An 18,375-nucleotide genomic window follows, 5' to 3' on the forward strand; every position below is an offset into this window, starting at 1 on the left:
ACTGCAGTTTTACAGAAAGGCGCATAAGATACAAATATTTTCAAAAGCAGTTTTGTCACTGGGTAAGTGCTAACCGGCTCTCAGGTGAAACTTTGTTTGAGCAGAGTATGTCCTTCAAAGTGCTAGCCAGCCATGAAGGCCAGAGCTTTTGAAGCAGAAAAAAGGATTAGGACATAGATAAAATTACTTTAACTAAAAAGCATTTTTGTGGATCCTGGCTTGAACTGAGTTAAATTCAAAATGTTCAAGACGTTGTAGATTTCATATATTGCTCTTTAGATGTTTACAGACCTAGAATAACAGCAATGCACAAAGCAACCATTTGAAAGGAATAAACTGCAACCTCTAAAGCATTAGCAAAAGAGCAGCCGTCCTGCCCTCCTTGCTGTGACAGGAAATTCAGCCAGCAGTGTGAACTAACACAGGAAGGCACAGGTGTCCCAGTGCCAACACTCTGTGCTGCAGAGCCCCCAGGTCACTCTGGCCCTAAAATGATTTCAGCCCTGCCTGGTGCACAGAGGCACGGCCACGTACATCACGTTCAGAGTCCCTCTCACCCGTGACTCCAGAGAGGTGTGCTCACAAGCTGGGACCGTGCAAAGGTAGACAGGCAGCTGAGCGGCAAACCAAGCACCTGGGGAAAAGAGGGAGTAGCACAGAAGAAAAGGAACAGACTGAGTGATCTGTGCTTTGCATGTGTGGGGATGTGTAGAAAAAAAGTAATACGTGGTGGCGAAGGAAACACCTGCATGTTTCTGTGGCTGATGAAGGGGCTACCAGAAAGACAAGAAGAATATGCCAGCATTCAAAGTGGAGCTGATGTGTGTGTGGATGACGTGGTAGGCCAAGCAGAGTGGTGGGGCATATTTCCCCGCAGGGGTGAATATCCCCAGGCCACTAATGTAGAAACATTGCAAATTTAAGTATGTCTGAAGCACTTGTTCTTTTCTTACATGTTTGCACTTGTGCAGGAAGAGCAACAGCAGACGAGCAGCCCTCTTGGAGGGATTTGGAGGGATTCCTCTTGGAGGAATTGTAGCAAGGCTCTAGAAACCTTGGGGAAAAAAAACATCCCACAGGTGTAGACTTAGAGGCACCTAACACTTAGGCATGCAAGAGCGGTCTAGGAAATTAGAGGCAACAGTCATCCTGCACCTATTTTTACAGCCCAAAGAGAGTAAATACCATTCTCCCAGGGAAAAGCAGATTGTGTCTTGGAGGCTATTTGCATGGGACTAGCCTTAATAACCAGCCATACTCCCTTGAGTATTCAATGAAGAAAGAGAAGGGCAAGAGTAAATCACAGCAGTGGTGACTCAGAGTGCATGAGTTACCCTTTCCCTCTGATTCACCCTCTAGATGTGCCTCTTCCTTCATCAGCTACCTGGGGAGCTTGGCCTCCCAGCTGGAACATCTCAGGGTAGGGCTGAGGAGATGCCCCGTTTACTTTCACATGTGGAGCTTGGACAACACCCACCTCTTATTTCCAGCACTTGCATTTCAGCACTTAACAGAGTTAATGTGATAGCTGGGTGGATGGCAAGAGGCCAGGCTAGGAGCTGCGGATCACCTGTAGCTGGCCAAAAGCATTTGCAGCTTCCTTTTACTACATCTGCTAGCCAGCTGTGATGCTAGGGTTTGATTTCCCTCTCTCCCCCACTACAGCCCTGCCAGTACACACAATTATACTATCAAAACTTTTTTTTTATTGAGATTATTGGGGGTTGTATGAAATGGACCAGTGCTGGTGGCTTCGTACCACCATGAGTACAAGTCACAGCTCTGCTGGTATAATAGCTCCTTTTAAATCAGAAGTGCTTTGTCCATCTAGCACAGTCAACTGTTATTTCTGCATCTGTAAATCACTCTTAACATAAAACTTCATGATCTGCATCCCCCTTTTTCATGAACCCCAGCCAAACAAGAGCACAATGCTGCAGCTGTAGCTATTAAGCTATGGTGGCAGCAAAGCACTCCATTAATACCTCATGCTCAGCAGTTTGTGATGCATGAGAGCTGAATAATTATGCCCTTGTTACCCTCAAATGAGAGGCACAATTGCCAGAAACAAGCATTTACGATTACAAAACTGTATCAAGTCAAGGACAACATTTGTTCATTCATAAAACAAACCTTTCTGAGCAAGAGGACTATGAGGCAGAAAACAGACAGACTTACATTGATGAGACAGTTGCTTCTAGACCTGTATTGTACCCCCCCAGAGAGGGCTCCATAGCCACTTTATCTCGGTTGTTTTAAGAAACCAGCAGGCAGAGTTTTAGCCGAAGCTCTTGTTGCTATGAATTGCACTGATAGGGAGGTTTAATTTAGATTTGAGGGACAGGAACGGGAGGCAGGGCATTAACAAAGTGAATATCAATAACCAGTGATCTGCAGCCTTTGAAACAGAGCAAACAGGCATAGGACTGAAAATGGGTGTTAGTTAACAATAAAAATAGAGGTGGTGGGGGTCTGTCCTCCTTTCTGAGAATGCCTTGTTGCTCACACCAGTGTAGCAGCTCCAGATCTTTGGTTAGTAGTGTGCAGAGCCTACAGAACAACTAAGTAACTGTTCCTTCCTTACCTACAGCTCAACATGAACAGGGATTTCATAATCGTGTCTGCACAGATATTTTTGGAAGAGTGACAGATGGTGCAAAGGAAGCAGTTAAAAGGAAGGCTGTAGTGCAGACAGACTTGCATTATTTTGAGCAATGTTCCACCATTCTCTAAGCAAGGGTAGGGCATATAGTAATAAAAAACTTGTCATCTTACAATATTATGCTTTCAGTAAGTCAATGTGAGGGCTAAAAAGAGGGTTCTGAAGTACGCCCCAAACATAGCACCAATACTACATCCTTTCATGCAGCACATCTAGCATCAGATACCTGACTGGGTATTTGCTGTCCTCATCTGGCTGCACATGAGTCATGCTACAGAGGAATGTGCTTATGCTGTCGCCTCCTTGTGAAGCCCTGACTCTCACCTCAGGACTTGCCAACTTCAAAACAGCCAAGTCCGTGTTATTTTCCCAGTCCTGTTTTAATATTCAGCCAAGAGATAATAGGTCATAAGAAACTGAATGAGTGATTAGGACGCACGGGCTGGTCAAAGCAAGTTTCGCTGGGGTGCCTGAAGCCCTGTCTGGCATGCATTACAGCCACATTTCTGTTTGTCGACCCTGAAATTTTTCCAGCATGCATAATTTGCATTTTTTTGATAATAAGCTTCTCTCATTTAACTTTCCGAGAGTCCAGGAAGTGCTCAGGTACTCCCCATTCCTTTCTTCTTCCACTCATGATCCACAGACCTTTAATTGAAAACCACAGCATAGTACTGACTACAAAAATCTTCCAAGCTGCAGTACAGTGTTACAGGTGCAGCTGCAGTCATGCAGCTGAAGCTTGACTTGAATTTTTAAAAACATCTCTTGACAGGTTACAAAACAAAAGGAATAAAAGGAAAACCCTTTCAAACTGCTCAGGTAAAGTATCTCCTTGAGACAAGAATGATCTGATTATATTATCAAAAAACCTTCAGGCTACAATTTTGAGAAATAAGCAAATGTTTGGAATCAGTATCCCTAAAATGCACAGTTCAATTCATAGCCACACTGACAAAAGAGGGCAAGGGGGCTTCAACGCCACTGAAAATAGAGGTGGGAAGAAGGTGAAGTCGTTCACGCTAGATTATTTCAATCACAGGATCATCTTTGCCCTCTTGTGGGCAAACTCCTCTCCTGCAACTTCTCAGCAGATTCCTGTGCAGACTGCACTGGGCGGACAGCACGAACAGAATGCAAAAAACATTGCTGGCCTTGCTTGTGCTCCCTTTAGCAGGCAAAGAATAGCTATTCTGAATCCAAAGAGAAGTCAAACCCAAAACCCAGCCAAGTAGTTAACCTTGCTCGGTTCCTGCTAAGGCAGGTGGCTGGTCACACTATTCGCTGGAAGGAGAAAGCCCACCCAAAAGCAAGGAAACACATATGTGCCTTCAACAACGGAAGGACAGACAGCAGCAACCAGGTGGTGCCTGTGCACACCCAAAGGAAAGCCGCAGACTACCAGCCTACGTTGTGCCCTGCTGTGCTATTTTGATAATTTACAGTAAACTAACTTGGATTATGCTCCTGAGAAAGGAGTTGTCACAATTCTAGCAATAGCACAACTTAAACTGTGTGGTCATGCTCCAAATTATTAAATCTTTATTAAGTCTTTCTTAGGACTTCTGAGTTATTTTCTCACACTGTAAATCCACCACTGACATACCCTTTTAATACATTTTGCCTCGATTCTTTTCTTGCATCTAGTTTTCAAATGTAATTAAAAGCATTAGAGACCTTTTTCCCTTATGAATCATTATGGTTACACTCATCTCTGGCAACTTCATCAAAGAGACAATTTCACTTTTAATGTTATGATACAAAGAAAAATATACCGTGGCATTCCGATTTCAGTGCTGACAATGAAGAAAGTGCCATTCTCCTCCTGTTTACAAGATGACCACCAGGTGATAAGCAATCTGTGGGATTATGAAACAAAAAAGCTCCCCTGCCAGAAAGCATGCAGGTTTATTTCCTTTTCCTCACCCCCTATGACCAACAATCAGACAAATATTTTTAAAGGATCCAGCAGCTCCCCCTCAACCAAGTAACTCAGTCACCTGCATTTTTCTACACTAGAAGAAATTACTTGCTCTTAACACCTTTTGCTAGTTTGTGCTCCTTCCTTTAATAAGTCTGCCACTTTATTTTTTTCAGCTCCAAGTAATCAAGACAATAGGAAAGCAGCACTTGAATTATGCCTGTCCCAGTAACCTATAGACCATGGTAGCTGTAAAGGCTCTTGGAAACTGGTTTAGTTGGAGTTTGGACCCTGTGGGAAGAGGCAGTACTGACCTTATTGGACCTTTCCTCCTGGAAACTTGCAGTGAGAATATCTAGCTTTGCAAGTTGGACCCTCTTCCCCAGTAACAGGCAAACACAATGCAAGTTCTTTCCTCCAAACCAGGAACAAAGAATGATGTTATTTCCTATGGTGTGCTCTGGCACAGACATAGCGACATCAAATCATAGCAACAGAAATGAGAAACACTTAAGTTACTTAACAATACTTTATTTAAAAAATTATTACAAAATATTTTAGAAAGCTCTTAAGACCAAAAAAGCATAATACATTAGAAAAGACCACAGGTTTAGAATGGAAAAAATATTTAAGCATTTCAAAATTATTTAAATGGAAATTCAAGGCAACATTGGCAACAAAACTGTATACAATTTTTATTTTATATATATATAACACTACTGTATTATCACCCTGATTTAATAATCATTAAAAGTCACTTAAATTCTCAAAGGTATTAAAAGTGATAGATAGTCCTGAACAGCATAAAATTTAGTATCTAGAGATCTGCTTACGTTTACAGCAATAGACTAAAACAAAGATAAATGTCCATCTTAAAGGCACTACCAGCATCTTGATTCGTTACGATTTTATATAACTTTTCAAAAATTTCTCAAAGTATTTCCCTTCAGTGTAAAAAGCTTGATATTTTTATTGCACAAACTTGAATGTGGATTACCATGATGGCCATTATGCAAAAACATCTCATGCAGAGGTCTGAGAATCATGTGAGATAGCTCACTGCTTTTCCAAGCTGGAGGGTGTAAAGGTAAAACACAATTGTAACAAACCACAACCCTCCCCTGTGATTTTTAGGCACAGAGTCCAAGCAGTAAGGCACAATTCCTTCACATATTTCGAACCCAAAGGGCACTGGTAGCATTCTGATTTTAATGTGGGCTAAATGCCAAACACAAAAATTAAGCATCACAATCTACACAATGCATGTGCAGATTTTCAGAACAGAAACTCGCAGTCCAGCCACTTAACAAGTCCTCACGTGTCCTGGAGAATCCTCTGTGATGATTCTCAAGGCACAGTAAACAAAGCCTGAAAGTGGGTGCAGAGCCTTTAAATATTTTTGGACGGGCTCAACTGGAAAAGATGAAAGCTTTTAATGTGTCTGAGCAGGCTTGCAACACCACTGCCGAGCATTGTGGTGAAGAAGGGAGAAGACGATCCCCAGGTAGACGTACAGGGCCAGTTTCTTCTTTCTACAGGTTTTACTGCCAGTTAGGACTGTAGAGATGGTTACTTTGCAAACAGATGAAGAAATTTAAAGCAGCTGCTTGTAACAGAACTCCTGCCAGAGGTGCCACCACTCTCCTGAACAATCCCTTCAGTCAAAACCAGCCACCTTAACATAAGCAATTTAAATAGCTGGTTTAAATAAAGCAAGCTGATTTCATCAGAAGCAGTCTGGGAAACAAGCAGACCTCTTTGCTGACAGAGCACTGGAGGGGTAAGAGACATCCAGCCACACACCCGGAGCTCCTGCAAAACCAGATGTTTAATCCAGCTCCCGTGCAGTTCTCTGGGATCAGTCTAATTAAAAGACAGACGCTCAAAGCCTGGATCTGACACCAGAAGCATCAAAGGCGGCATGTCAAGACTGCAGGACACCAGTCTGCTGAGCCAGGGCAGCAAGGGAGTCTCTCCCCCACCCAGCCTGGGAGGGCAGTGCAACGAGGAGGGACACACCTGTCCCTGTGTCTTAGGAAGCTGATAAAGCAGCTAAGGAAATGACCTTGCAGAAGCAGAGAACAGCATACACACTAGCAATCCTGCTTCTCAACTACTTTAAAACAGAACGAAAAGAACAAGTTATACTTAGAAACATAGGATTACCAGTACCACCATGCAGAAACCGTTTTGTTAGCCAACAACTGGTTTGGAAGCAACAATTTAGCAATTGCCTTAAACCGATAACCGATATGTGGCTTGTCTGCTCCTAGTATTTAACTACTGTGTGACAGATCAATGCCAGCTTGACAGCATCTGGGATGGAGCACTATGTATAGTTTTAAAGAATAGCAGGACTTCTCCTATAAGTAAATGCCTGTGACATGGGAAAACAACTAACCAGTTTCCCAAAGACTATCATTTGTCATTTTCATTAGCTGATGGCAACGCTTGGATCCCTTTCAGTCAGAGATGGAATCTGATCCTCAAATCACACACGGATCAGTCAGTTGGTGAGAGAATGGGTATAAACTACCTACTTGGAACAATTAAAATGAAAATGAAAAACACGCCAAAACCCCTCACTCTAACGACCTGAAACACACCAGGGATGCCAGCACGTATGTCAGAGGAGAATCCACCAAACCATTCAGCAAAGGATGGCAGTATTTGTTTCAAAAGGCCTAACAGATCACGGGAGTCAGGAGATCTCAGAGTCACCTTCTTCTGTCACCAACTCCTTGTGGGACCTTTTCATAAAAATAACTCACTCTGTATTTCAGTTTCTCTGTGAAGTATCAGCAGTAGATATCACAGATAGGGAGGCCAAGGCAGAGAGATGACTTCACAGGTCCTTTTCAGTACCAGTATCTCCAGTTCAGGAATGGACACCAATAACAAAGCACTTAGGTGGAGAAAAGTCTATAGCAAAGCAACCAAAGCCCAGGACTCTCTTACATTTTCAAGCTGAGAAAAATTACCTCAAGATAAAAGTCCCATCATGGTACTGCATTGCTTAATAAATATCAGCAGCACAGTGTTAATCTTACACTATATTTACAGCTTTTAATTATAGATTAAGATTTAGAGCCTACAGACAGTGTGATGTGAAAACAAACTCAGTAGAATTCTGGGCAATAAAAACCAAAAAAAAATCCTTTAGAATGTTAATCATAGATATGGACAGAATCCCCAAAGTAAGACACTGCAATTCATAGCAGAGATATTTCTCATTATGGCAAGTTTCGTATCACCAGTAGCATTGCTGGTAAACAAAACACCTCTAATCTACCCAGTTTTCAGAGACAGCTACAGCAAGCTCTGTACACCTAGACTGAGATCAGGTTTTAGTGCAAACAAACACTAATAAATACAAGGAAAAAAAAGCCAGTCCAAAGAGCATTTCGTCTTCACAAAGCAGGAAATTCTATGAAGGAAAGTATGTCTTTTATGCATGGCTCTGAAACCATGCTACAGCTTAAACTTGATGCTTCACACCACCTGTCAAAATTTTACATCCTCCAAGCAAAGTGTAGTGTTAGGCTTAAGTCTCAGGGCTTAGAGAGAGAACGTCACAAACTCACATTCATCAGAAAGTGGCAGCACTGGAAGAAAACTCTGACCTTCTTTTACAGTCCTTTGTCTTATAACAGCTTCCTCGTCCTTTTCCAAATACAGCTTGCTCAGCCGATTTCTGGAGGGCTTAGTCTCAATGCTGCCAGAACAGGTTACAAGGACTATAAAATTTGTCAGGCTGTGGTACTGATGAAATAGAGTTAATGCCCAGAAGATACAGCAAATGTCACGAGCACTCAAACAAGAATTGTTTTTGCATAATCAGCTTTTTCTCATTTGCTTTGGTATTTTGGAACATCTCCTAGCTTATAGCAATTTGCCCTACTTTTGAAGGCTTTCCTCTTAAGTGAGGTCTAGCTGTCTTGTTTCTGCCTCAGACATCTGAAAAACGCCTTTCCACCACTTCATTTCTTTTACAGCCATGAACATCTGGTCTTGTATGTCCGTCACTTGTCTGATACATGTTGCATCAGTAGTGTTTCTTGCCATCCTACAGCCTGTCGCTATTAAGACAAATCAAGGGCACATGTGCTTATTTACCCGTTTACCAACTGGCCTAGTCAGTAGCAAGAAGTCTCAAGCTAGTGCCATATTTATCAACAAAGAAAATAGCGGGTGCCTAACCATTCTGGCAAAACTCACCATTTACTATGCATAAACAGGCTGCATGTGGTATTAACCCTGCAAGTAATATTCAACAGGATAGTACCAATGCTCTGTAATGTTCAGATTGCTACTTTTGGGGTTACTTTGCAAAATATTTATTCTTCATCTTTTTCCTCTCAGAGCTAGCTTTTCAAGTTTCTTCCTGCAACTTTTCTAGGTTTTGAAACAAGCTGAAAGACTATTCTGGCATACAAGTTCAAACTTTGGCAATCACAGGGTGCAAAACTGTCTCCTTAATACACTATTCATTACCCTCCCCACAAACGCCCTACGCTCGCTATTGCATTAAACTGATCTCTGCAGACAGAACTGAGACCCGTGAATAGTGAAAAACAAAACCCTTACGTAAGGATAAGCATTTCTGTAAGGCTCCAATTAGGTATCCCTTTTACATTCACAGTTTGACCAGTAAGTACAAAAATGAATTCTGCTATACTAATTTATAACTCGTATCAGAAGTATCTGGTCCGTTTCTACAGAAAATATCTTTAGGCTACAGCTCAGAATTGATGCATCACACCTTTATTAGTCACCTCTGCCAAAATCAAATCAGCACACTGATGTCCTTAAGTTACTCTACTTAGACACAAGTATTTTTAGTGTATGTTACCTGGACAGGTGGCAGGACAAGTTATTAAGCAGGACCAGTTACCTTAGAACATGATGCTTAAGATGCCATTATTTGACCTATGGAACTATAAAAATTTGTGACGAGCCATGTGTACAAAATTGATTAGAACGAAGAGACAGAAGTTGTTACCTACAGTGCACCGAAAGTTCATTTTAGCTTGCTCCATTAAAAAAAAATTAAATAATTCCAGAAAGTTAGCTTTGTTTATGCAGTGGCTGATTTTCTGTGGCATTCTGAGTGTTGCCAGGATTTTCAGAGCGTCTCTCGACGTTTTGTTTCCGACTGTGAAAATACTGTATAATACTTTCAGCTAAAAATGCCCCACTTGCAAGAAATCCAAATGCCTGTGAAAGTGAAAGACATATATGATTTTAAAATGTACAAACATTAACAGTATTCTAACATTGTTTGGAGAGATTTGCTGGTCTATTTACATAGGTTCATAATGCTTATGTGTTAAGATTACAGTCCTCCTTAAATCAGTAGTTCCATTTAAATTAGAAACAGATCAGAAATCATAATTCTAGCACATTTAATGCAAAAGTTTTTACAGATCTCATTCTCTTAATCAAGTGTGAACCTTACAATATGTTCTAAATAGCCCTTAATAGTAAAAGTATATTAATTTTATTGCAAAAATTAGTTATTAAAGAATCATGGCATTGGTGGTATAGCACAGTATTTATCCAAGAGATAGCTCCTGATTAAAGGGAGTAAGTGAAAGAAGAGTAACACATGGAATGTGAAGGGAGATAAGATCTACAGAGCCCAAGCAAGTCCCTACCCGGTCAGCAAGGGGGGATGAAATGACGTTTTGTTAATGACATTTCATTATTAGTCATGGCAAGATAGAGGTAAGGAGAAGGTTGTTCTCAGCGGCTTCTTTCAAACAAGGAAAGAAACACATCCATTATTGTAACTTCTACCTAAATTTCACACAACTGGTTTGCCCGAAAGCAATTTGACACTAGTAAGTCTTAAATCACAATAGCATTTGTTTTTCCAGCTCCAGAAAGAAAACTGAAAGACTATATTACTCAAGTCATTAGGTCTGAATAGATCAGCATCACAGAAGATGACTACACAAAAGTGTGTACCTCTAATAGTTTATGCTGCCTGTGGAAGAGAATTATTTTGCTTTCCTTTCTAACTCATTTTTTCTCATTCAAGAATAAAATAAAAATTTGATCTTTTAAACTCACATATTCACAATTCCAAGGTTATTCAAAAGAAGTGCCAAATGAGTTGAGGAATTGCAACATTCACAGCATCCCAAAGCATCTTCAGTGCCTTGCCCTGAGCCTCTTCAGTGTTCCTCGGGAGATGCATGCCCTATTGCTCTTCTAACTATTTCTATCACTGAGGAAACTGCTGCTCCTATTGCAGTTCTTGCAAGTCAGAATTCTCCACATGTGCTTTGTAATGCCTGGCAAAAGACACAGTTTCTTGCTGACTTTGTGAAGGGGTGGCATTACAAAACGACAATGAAAGGATGAAAAGAAAAAAATAGGCATTTCAGAGATGAGGATATCAGAGAACTGGGGAAGCTGTGAGAGATGGCAACGTCGAAACAGTGACAGATGACAGGGAATAATATGGAGCCAAGACAGTGAAGTCTGAGGAACCCAGAAGCAAGCCGCAAACGCTAGGGAGCTGCAAGTGCATGCAGCGTTTTCCAGCAATCCCGAGGAATACCTGCTCTTTGGATTTCCTACAGTAAGTTTCTGGAAAGCCTGGAATAGCTAATTCTTCCTGAAACATTGCAATGCACTGAGTTCTATTCCCTGCCCAGTTTCTTCCCTACAAATGGAGTGAAGTTTAGAGGGCAGAGAAATTAACATACAAAATAAAGACAAAGTAAATCATGCAATTTTAAGACTTACACATGCAGCTTTTTCAACAGCAGACTCAGAGCTGGTCGCAGCAAGCACTATTGACGCTAACAGAAAACAGACACCTATGATTACCGTGGCCCAAAAATTCTGCAAATATAAAAAAATGAATGTTATAGAATTGTAGCTATACCACCTGAAAAAGAACAAGCATCATAATAGTAGCTGAGTTAATCTGCCAGTGAATTTATGCTTTGAAACTTTGATGCTAATGGAAGCTTCAGAAAATATATTTTACAACTACATTCCAAACAACATTCAACATTATCAACTATTTAAAAGAGTCTGCATTACATACTCCCCTGTTTTTGTCTTCTTTAAGTACATTTAATGTAACTTTTTTCACAATCAAATTCAAGCTCAGGTCAACCATGCTAGCTTTATTGCCTACATTTGGGAAATCAGAAACCTGTAAGTAAATGTGTTTATTCAAATTTCTTACTGCACTCCCTTATCTGTACCCTATCATAAAAAACTTACTGTTTGCTCTGAAGAAAAATAGGAAGGGACACTCATAAGAGAGTATAATATTTTTACTGACTTTGCAGAGCAACTTTGTGCCACTGCTGGATCTTCTGAAATATAAAAGCATAAACTGTAATGAGTATGATTATTACCGAAAAGGAGGTCGGCTATAGCCAGTAGGAAAATAGATAGGGTAAACGGGCAAATTACAAGTATCATGCTGGCAGTAAACTGTGTTCCATATACATACGTATATGCAATGACTATGCAGTAGTTTCAATCTGCACGAAAGACTTTCACATAAGTCCTAAAATCCTGCAGGTAACTGGCATGACAATTCTGGAAAAGTTGTCAATATAAAAGGGACTCTTGAAGTTGACTCATTTTTTAACTATGAGACACTTTAATCTGCCCTTTAAATGCAGCAGAGAAGGAGATTCATCCTGCACAACCTTTTCACTCCGCAATAGTCTTTAAGCACTTACAAGAAATGGTTTGTTTTAGAGAAAAAAAAATGTCCTTACCACTCTCTGTACTTTATCTTCCCCAAATGTTTCATATACATCAGTGCAATACACACACAGGATGAGGAGGCTCAAAAGAAAGGCACTGCAGCTTGTGAATTCAAAGTACAGTCCGCCACACTTGATACAATCCTCCACAATTTCTTCACAAATAACTGCCAGAAGAGAGAGAATCTGCAAACAAATAACATGCTTGAGTTGGATCAAGTCCCTAGTATCTTCAGCAAACAGACGTCTCTGATGTGAACATTAATAAAGACAGCTGTAAGGAAAATTCTCACTTTACAAAGAACCTGGTAAAATTCTGCACCATTTTCTTACAGGCAGAAATAATTATATAGTGACACGGTTTACACTTGCTATTAAAGTTGGTCAATAAAATACACTCAGACAAGCTGAGCACACACCACCAAATACAGGCTTCTTGATTAGACCGTCGAGAGTCCTGATTTGTGGTTTTCTGCAATTGCCTGTTGGAAGCAGACGAGGCAGGCAGCGTGGGGAGCACACATCCCAGTCAGAACAAGCAAAAATACTATTGCTTACTACTTAAACTGCACTTAATTTTAAATGCATTTGGGTTCAGGACAGAGGGGGAAATTGGACAGCATTGACACAGTCAGCTACCTCCCTGAAAGTTAACAGCTGACGTTACCCTCCCTTGATAAAACTTCAGAGAAAGTGCATGTAGCTAATAGCTCATCCGTTTATGACCCAGTAACGACAGAAACTCAGCTCTACTTGCAGGAACCAAAATTTTATGTTTAAACTATGTTGGACAGCATTTAATCTATACAAAAGATTATGTTCACCTTCCTGCCACAGTATGTTTTGAGGAAAGAGCATGAGTTAATTCCTGTACAGTCACCATACACCTGCTACTGGATTTTCTACTATTTTATTCTACAAGAAAGAATATTGCTTTATTTAAAAGTTCTCTCATTTTGGCCACTTCTTGGTAGTTTCCTTCATCCCATAAAGCTGACACAGGATTATAGATCCTTGTAGTACGGAATTCGCTAGATCAAACCAAAACCATTAGTAGGAATCAGTTGGTCATAAAATCGAGACTGATATCAGGATGATGATCATATTTTTAGTAAGAGTATATGGGCAATAATGAAGTTGACAGTTCTTCTTAAAAAAAAAAAATAAAAATTCTAAAATTCAGACTTGTTGTTGGAAAATAACGACCAGCCTTTGGTTTTTGTTTTCGACAGTAAAAATGAGAACAACAATATAGCACGTGGGAACTGTAAATTCCCCCTGCTAAGCCAGAGCTCAGAAGGGCGCTTCAAAGCATCATGTTTTGAAAATGCTGCAATCATATAAAGTAAACAGGATCTCAGGAAGGGAAAGAACCTGAGCTGGGAAACTGCAATATTACTATCAGGCCCCCACATACTTCCCTTCTCTCCTGCAGCGGCTGGCAAGGAAAAATTCTCAGCAGCCCTTGCACTTAGAACAGTGACTACCAGGGCTGTCTGAGGAATGTTTTGAACTCTGAATTTCAATTTTTAAGTATTTTTTTGCACTTCAAAAGATTTGCTTACAGCTGTGCCAATGACTTTCAGTTTCACATTTTTCACAAGGTCTGCTAAAGTGTGAGATGTTTGCATGTATAGTTCTAGCTCTTTTTATCAGCACTGAAAACTGAATGCCATCGCGTTCACCTGGGATGAAACAAAACAAAAGGAAATAAATCTGCCCTTAAGAGAATTTATAAGCCTAGATAACCATAATATGATCTAAATAACTGAAAAAAACCCTCTCCTCTGAGTGTAAAAATAAGTAGAAAAAAATCCCACTCAAAGAGTAGCTATAAATGGTTCAGTGTCAAATAAATTAGATTTACCAAGTGAAGTCCTATGTGGGACTTGTCCAAGTCAATATTCAATTTTTTATTAATTATTAATAAGCTGAATAACAAAACAGAGTACATCATTAAAAAAGCTTTGGTTTGAAGAACTTTAATCAAAGCAGCATATCAACAGCACATTTATAAGCTGCCAGAGAGTTCTGCTTGGGTTTCTTAATCTGCTTCCTGATATCACTATGAGAAATAAATGGGATTACTCTGTTGTCCTACTGCAAAAAAATAGCTTTAAATATCTCAAAAAGAGTAGTTCTAAACTTCAGTTTATAGAGTTACAGCTATATAACATAGTAAGAAGTTTTTTCTAGTATTAGCCAAAAGATTATCCTCTCTATTATTCATCTGCATTTTAGTAACATCCCGCTATTAGATACAGTATAAATACATGAGCCGCTTTAAACAAGCCAGGAGATTCCACATTTCATTCAGCTTCCCAGGAACTGTTCTGCTGGAGATCCAACTTCGTCCCTCGGCGTTAGTTCTGGGATAAATGCAGACCTCTACAGGCTTATATGAAGCAGCCAAAGCTACTTCTGTTTTTTCACATCTGCCTTCTCCACACCAATCCCATGGGGAGTCCCTAGCAGTTGACGCCCGGAATATCACTACCGCTTTTGTTTGAGCCTTCAATACCGAGCGAAGAGGGGCAGCTCAGTAGTTCCTAATTCTCTTGAGATCTAAACCTTCTGGGCAGATTTACTCTCACGCTGAAGCCCAGGGTAACACTTGAAGATAAAAGCAGGCAGCCACCGCCACTTTCCTTCCCCTTTCACCCAGAGCCTTGTGCGACTGCCGATGCAGTGCCAGCACTGCTGGGCAGGCAGAGGTGACCTGGCAGGTGGGTCAGGGCACGGTTCGGAGTATGCATGGCTGCAGAGAGGCGCAAGGGGACACAGGCAGGTTGGCACCAGGCTCGCTGGTTCCTGCAGGAGCACCCACACCTCGCCATATGCACGTACTGCTTGCCTTCCTGTGTGCTATAAAGGGAGAAGCAGCGTTGGAGGTGCAGCTTTTAACTTTTTCTCTTTTTACTTGTGAATTATTATTCCTATCTGTCCGTATGTACACCAGAAATTAAACATCTTCAGCTGTCCCTTACCAACAAGAAGTTATTCGTTGATACCGATATTACTGTTGGAAGTTTCTACACAAGTATTGAGTTTCTAGATTCAGTAAGTAAAAGGCTACAAAAGAATGCTACAAAAATAAAGAAGATCAATGAACTTTCCAACAGGCCTGTGAAAATACTGAGCAGTGGTATTCCCAATACAAAATCTTCAAGTTCAGATGGGTGCACATAGAAATTCTTTAAGTGAACACTTCAGAAAAAAAACAGATGTTTAAAACTGAATCACAATTTTCCTTGCCAGTTAGAGCACTTTTGTTAAAGTGAAGCAATGGTTGATGACATGTATTTCTGCTTTAGATAAGAATTCGTTTCTACCTCAATCTTAGCACAATGTGTTGTGCCATTTAGCTTTGTGCAGTATTTGAACGAGTCATGGACTAATAAAAACATTCCACCCATATAAAAAAGAAATTAAAATAATCTAGAAAACCCTGCAATAAGCATACCTCCCAGCATCCTTTTGGCAGTTACATTTTCCTTATTTAATTTGCCCAAAAAAACTTTAATAAAGCAGGCTAAGATTACAAAAATCCCATTATTCATCAGAAGAAATGCATTTCTAAGGTCTAAAGAAACCAGCCTTCTGCAGGTGATTTCACAGTGTTTTGTAAAATCACTTCTGTAATAAAGACAGCTGATTTTCTGAGTGCAATACCCTGTTAAGCAGTCCACACGAGTGATTTACCAGTGCGTAATCACAATAACAACTCACAATCGCTATTGTAACACAAGGCTAATAGATGTTAATCATCATCACTGGCATTTCCAAAAATCAACATTTTCACAAAACGGGAACATTTCTCTTACTAGAGATACTGAGGCTTCCACCTTCAGTAATTTCTGGGACTTGTTTAAAGTGCTTTGACCAAGAACTCCAGATCCATGCATTTTAGTAAAGGGAAAGAAAAAGGGGGAGGAAAACAGTTGGAAATTAGGAGGGTGAATGAATATAATTCCATTTTCTTTTTCCTCTTGTTGAAGGACAGGTACAGGCCATAAACTGCTAATTCTTTAGGAGCATATCAAGCAGCTCTCCATTCTGTTTAGGATAATCATACATTTCCTTCTTCCTACCTAGAAAGCTTTTTAAATAATGCCTCTGTTCAGGTAAACAGTTTAAGACTTTGGTAGACCAGTAAATTTGTGTATGTAATAGTTTATTTTGGTCAGTGAAACTACTTATATAAATGATCTACTTGTCTGGGAGCAACAGCCAGGAGATATTACTTTATTCATCTCTAGCAGATAAATTAAAAGTTTATGTCGTATTATATTTATGTATTTAAAGCATTCTTGGGTGTGATTTTTTAAACACTCTTAGAAAACATTATTTTTGGCAGCACTACCATTGCCAGCACTCAGGAATCTTATGTTTCTGGTTGAGGGCTTTGATTGTGTGTGATAAAAAGTTTAAAAACCGTATGTCCTCTTTTCTGCAATGGTGGAGTAATGAGAAAGGGTTGGAAACCACCTACAATTCCTGTGCGCATGAGACATCTGTCTGAAAAGCCACTTTGCTGGCTGGAAAATGTACCCTGACACACATTTACAGTCAGCTGCCCTTTTCCACTGTCAGTTTGACTACCTCCCTGCCAGTAATTAAGAATGATGCTCCTTGTGTGCTTACCAGCAGTAGCACTGGCACATTTTGGAAGAACCCATGGCCACACACAGAACAGACAGGAGTCTGAACGGTGCAACCAACTGCGGAATGTGTTTGGGAATAACATTACATGTAACAAAAAGCACGCAGAATATAACACTTATTTCCTGGTGGGCACGGGGCTGCCCAACACGAAGTGATGCACTGCGATGTCTCGTACAGCAGGCCACCAGCAACACCACACGTTTCTGGTGCAATTTTCTACCGAGAATCACGGGTGAAATGAGCGCCCTGATTCTAGCGGGGACAGTGCGGTGCGATAAGCTGCAGGTGCAGCAGAAGAGGGAGGTCCAGATCTGATAACCCAGCAAGCCCTTCCCAGTTCTACTGCCCAACCCTGAGGTTCAACCAAAGGCTTCTACCTCCTGTTTTCATACAACTTGGCCCTCAGAAGAAAACACTATATTTCTTGTGAGGTTTCCCACTGATTTTAAACCGTAAGGACAGCAGGCGGCTGAACCACGCCAGCTGCAGCACCGAACCTTGCTTGCAGGCTGCACGCAACCATCAGAGCCAGGCTCTTTTCAATGGTTCCAAGTGACAGGACGAGGGGTAACGGGCACAAGTTAGTACACAGGAAGTTTCATTCAAATACACGGAAAAACTTCTTTACGGTGAGGGTGAGAGAGCACTGGCACAGGCTGCCCAGGGAGGTTGTGGAGTCCCCTTCTCTGGAGATTTTCAAGACCCACCTGGATGCAGTCCCGAGTAATGTGCTCTGGGCAATGCTGCTTTAGCAGGGGAGTTGGACTGGATGATCTCTAGAGGTCCCTTCCAACTCTGAAAATTCTGTGATTCTGTGATAGCACTCTCATCTCCACACCGAAGCCGCGCTTTTGGCAAGCGGCGCCACAGGTACAACACGGGGGGCGACGGTGGCTGACAGGGCGGGAGCGGGCACAGCCGGCGACGCGGCGCTCTCTCTCCGCCGCCGCCCGGTCGCTCTCAGCCCCACGCACCCGAGCGCGGCCACCTCGGTGAGACTTTCGGCCTCTCCCCGCCGCCGTCCCCGGCCCCAGGCAGCCATTCTGCCCAGGGGGTGTTCGCTCCGCGCCAGGCCCGGCGCGGCCGCGGGGGTAGGGGTGGGAGGTAGGGGGGGACAGGGCCGCTGGCTGTGGAAGCGCGGGGGCGGGCGCGCGGGCCGCCAGTCAGTCAGTCAGTCAGTCAGTCAGTCAGCGACCGCTCGCGCTGGCCCCGCTCCCCGCCGGGCTGAGGGAGAGGAGAGCAAGGGAGGGGAGGGGACTCACCGCTTGGAGCGCTTTGGTCGGCAGCCGCCATCCCCGCAGGTGCCGCAGGGTGCAGCCTAAGGGGCGGCGGGGCGGCTTGGCCTGCGGCTCGGTGGTCTCGTTGTAGACGGCGCCGTTCTCCAT

General features: G+C 41.8%; 1 protein-coding gene across 1 annotated transcript; it reads right to left on the reverse strand.

The window, feature by feature from the left end:
* Positions 1-9,622: 9,622 nt before the first annotated feature.
* Positions 9,623-18,375, reverse strand: CMTM6 (CKLF like MARVEL transmembrane domain containing 6; the record flags this gene model as incomplete). The annotated part of the gene is made up of 4 exons (XM_082479481.1): positions 9,623-9,800; positions 11,340-11,438; positions 12,338-12,511; positions 18,253-18,375. The coding sequence occupies 4 exons, from the start codon at positions 18,373-18,375 to the stop codon at positions 9,651-9,653; spliced, it is 546 nt and encodes a 181-aa protein (XP_082335607.1). The 3' UTR covers positions 9,623-9,650.

This window comes from Vanellus vanellus (genome assembly GCF_965231255.1).
Source record: "Vanellus vanellus genome assembly, chromosome: 2".
Lineage (NCBI taxonomy): Eukaryota > Metazoa > Chordata > Aves > Charadriiformes > Charadriidae > Vanellus > Vanellus vanellus.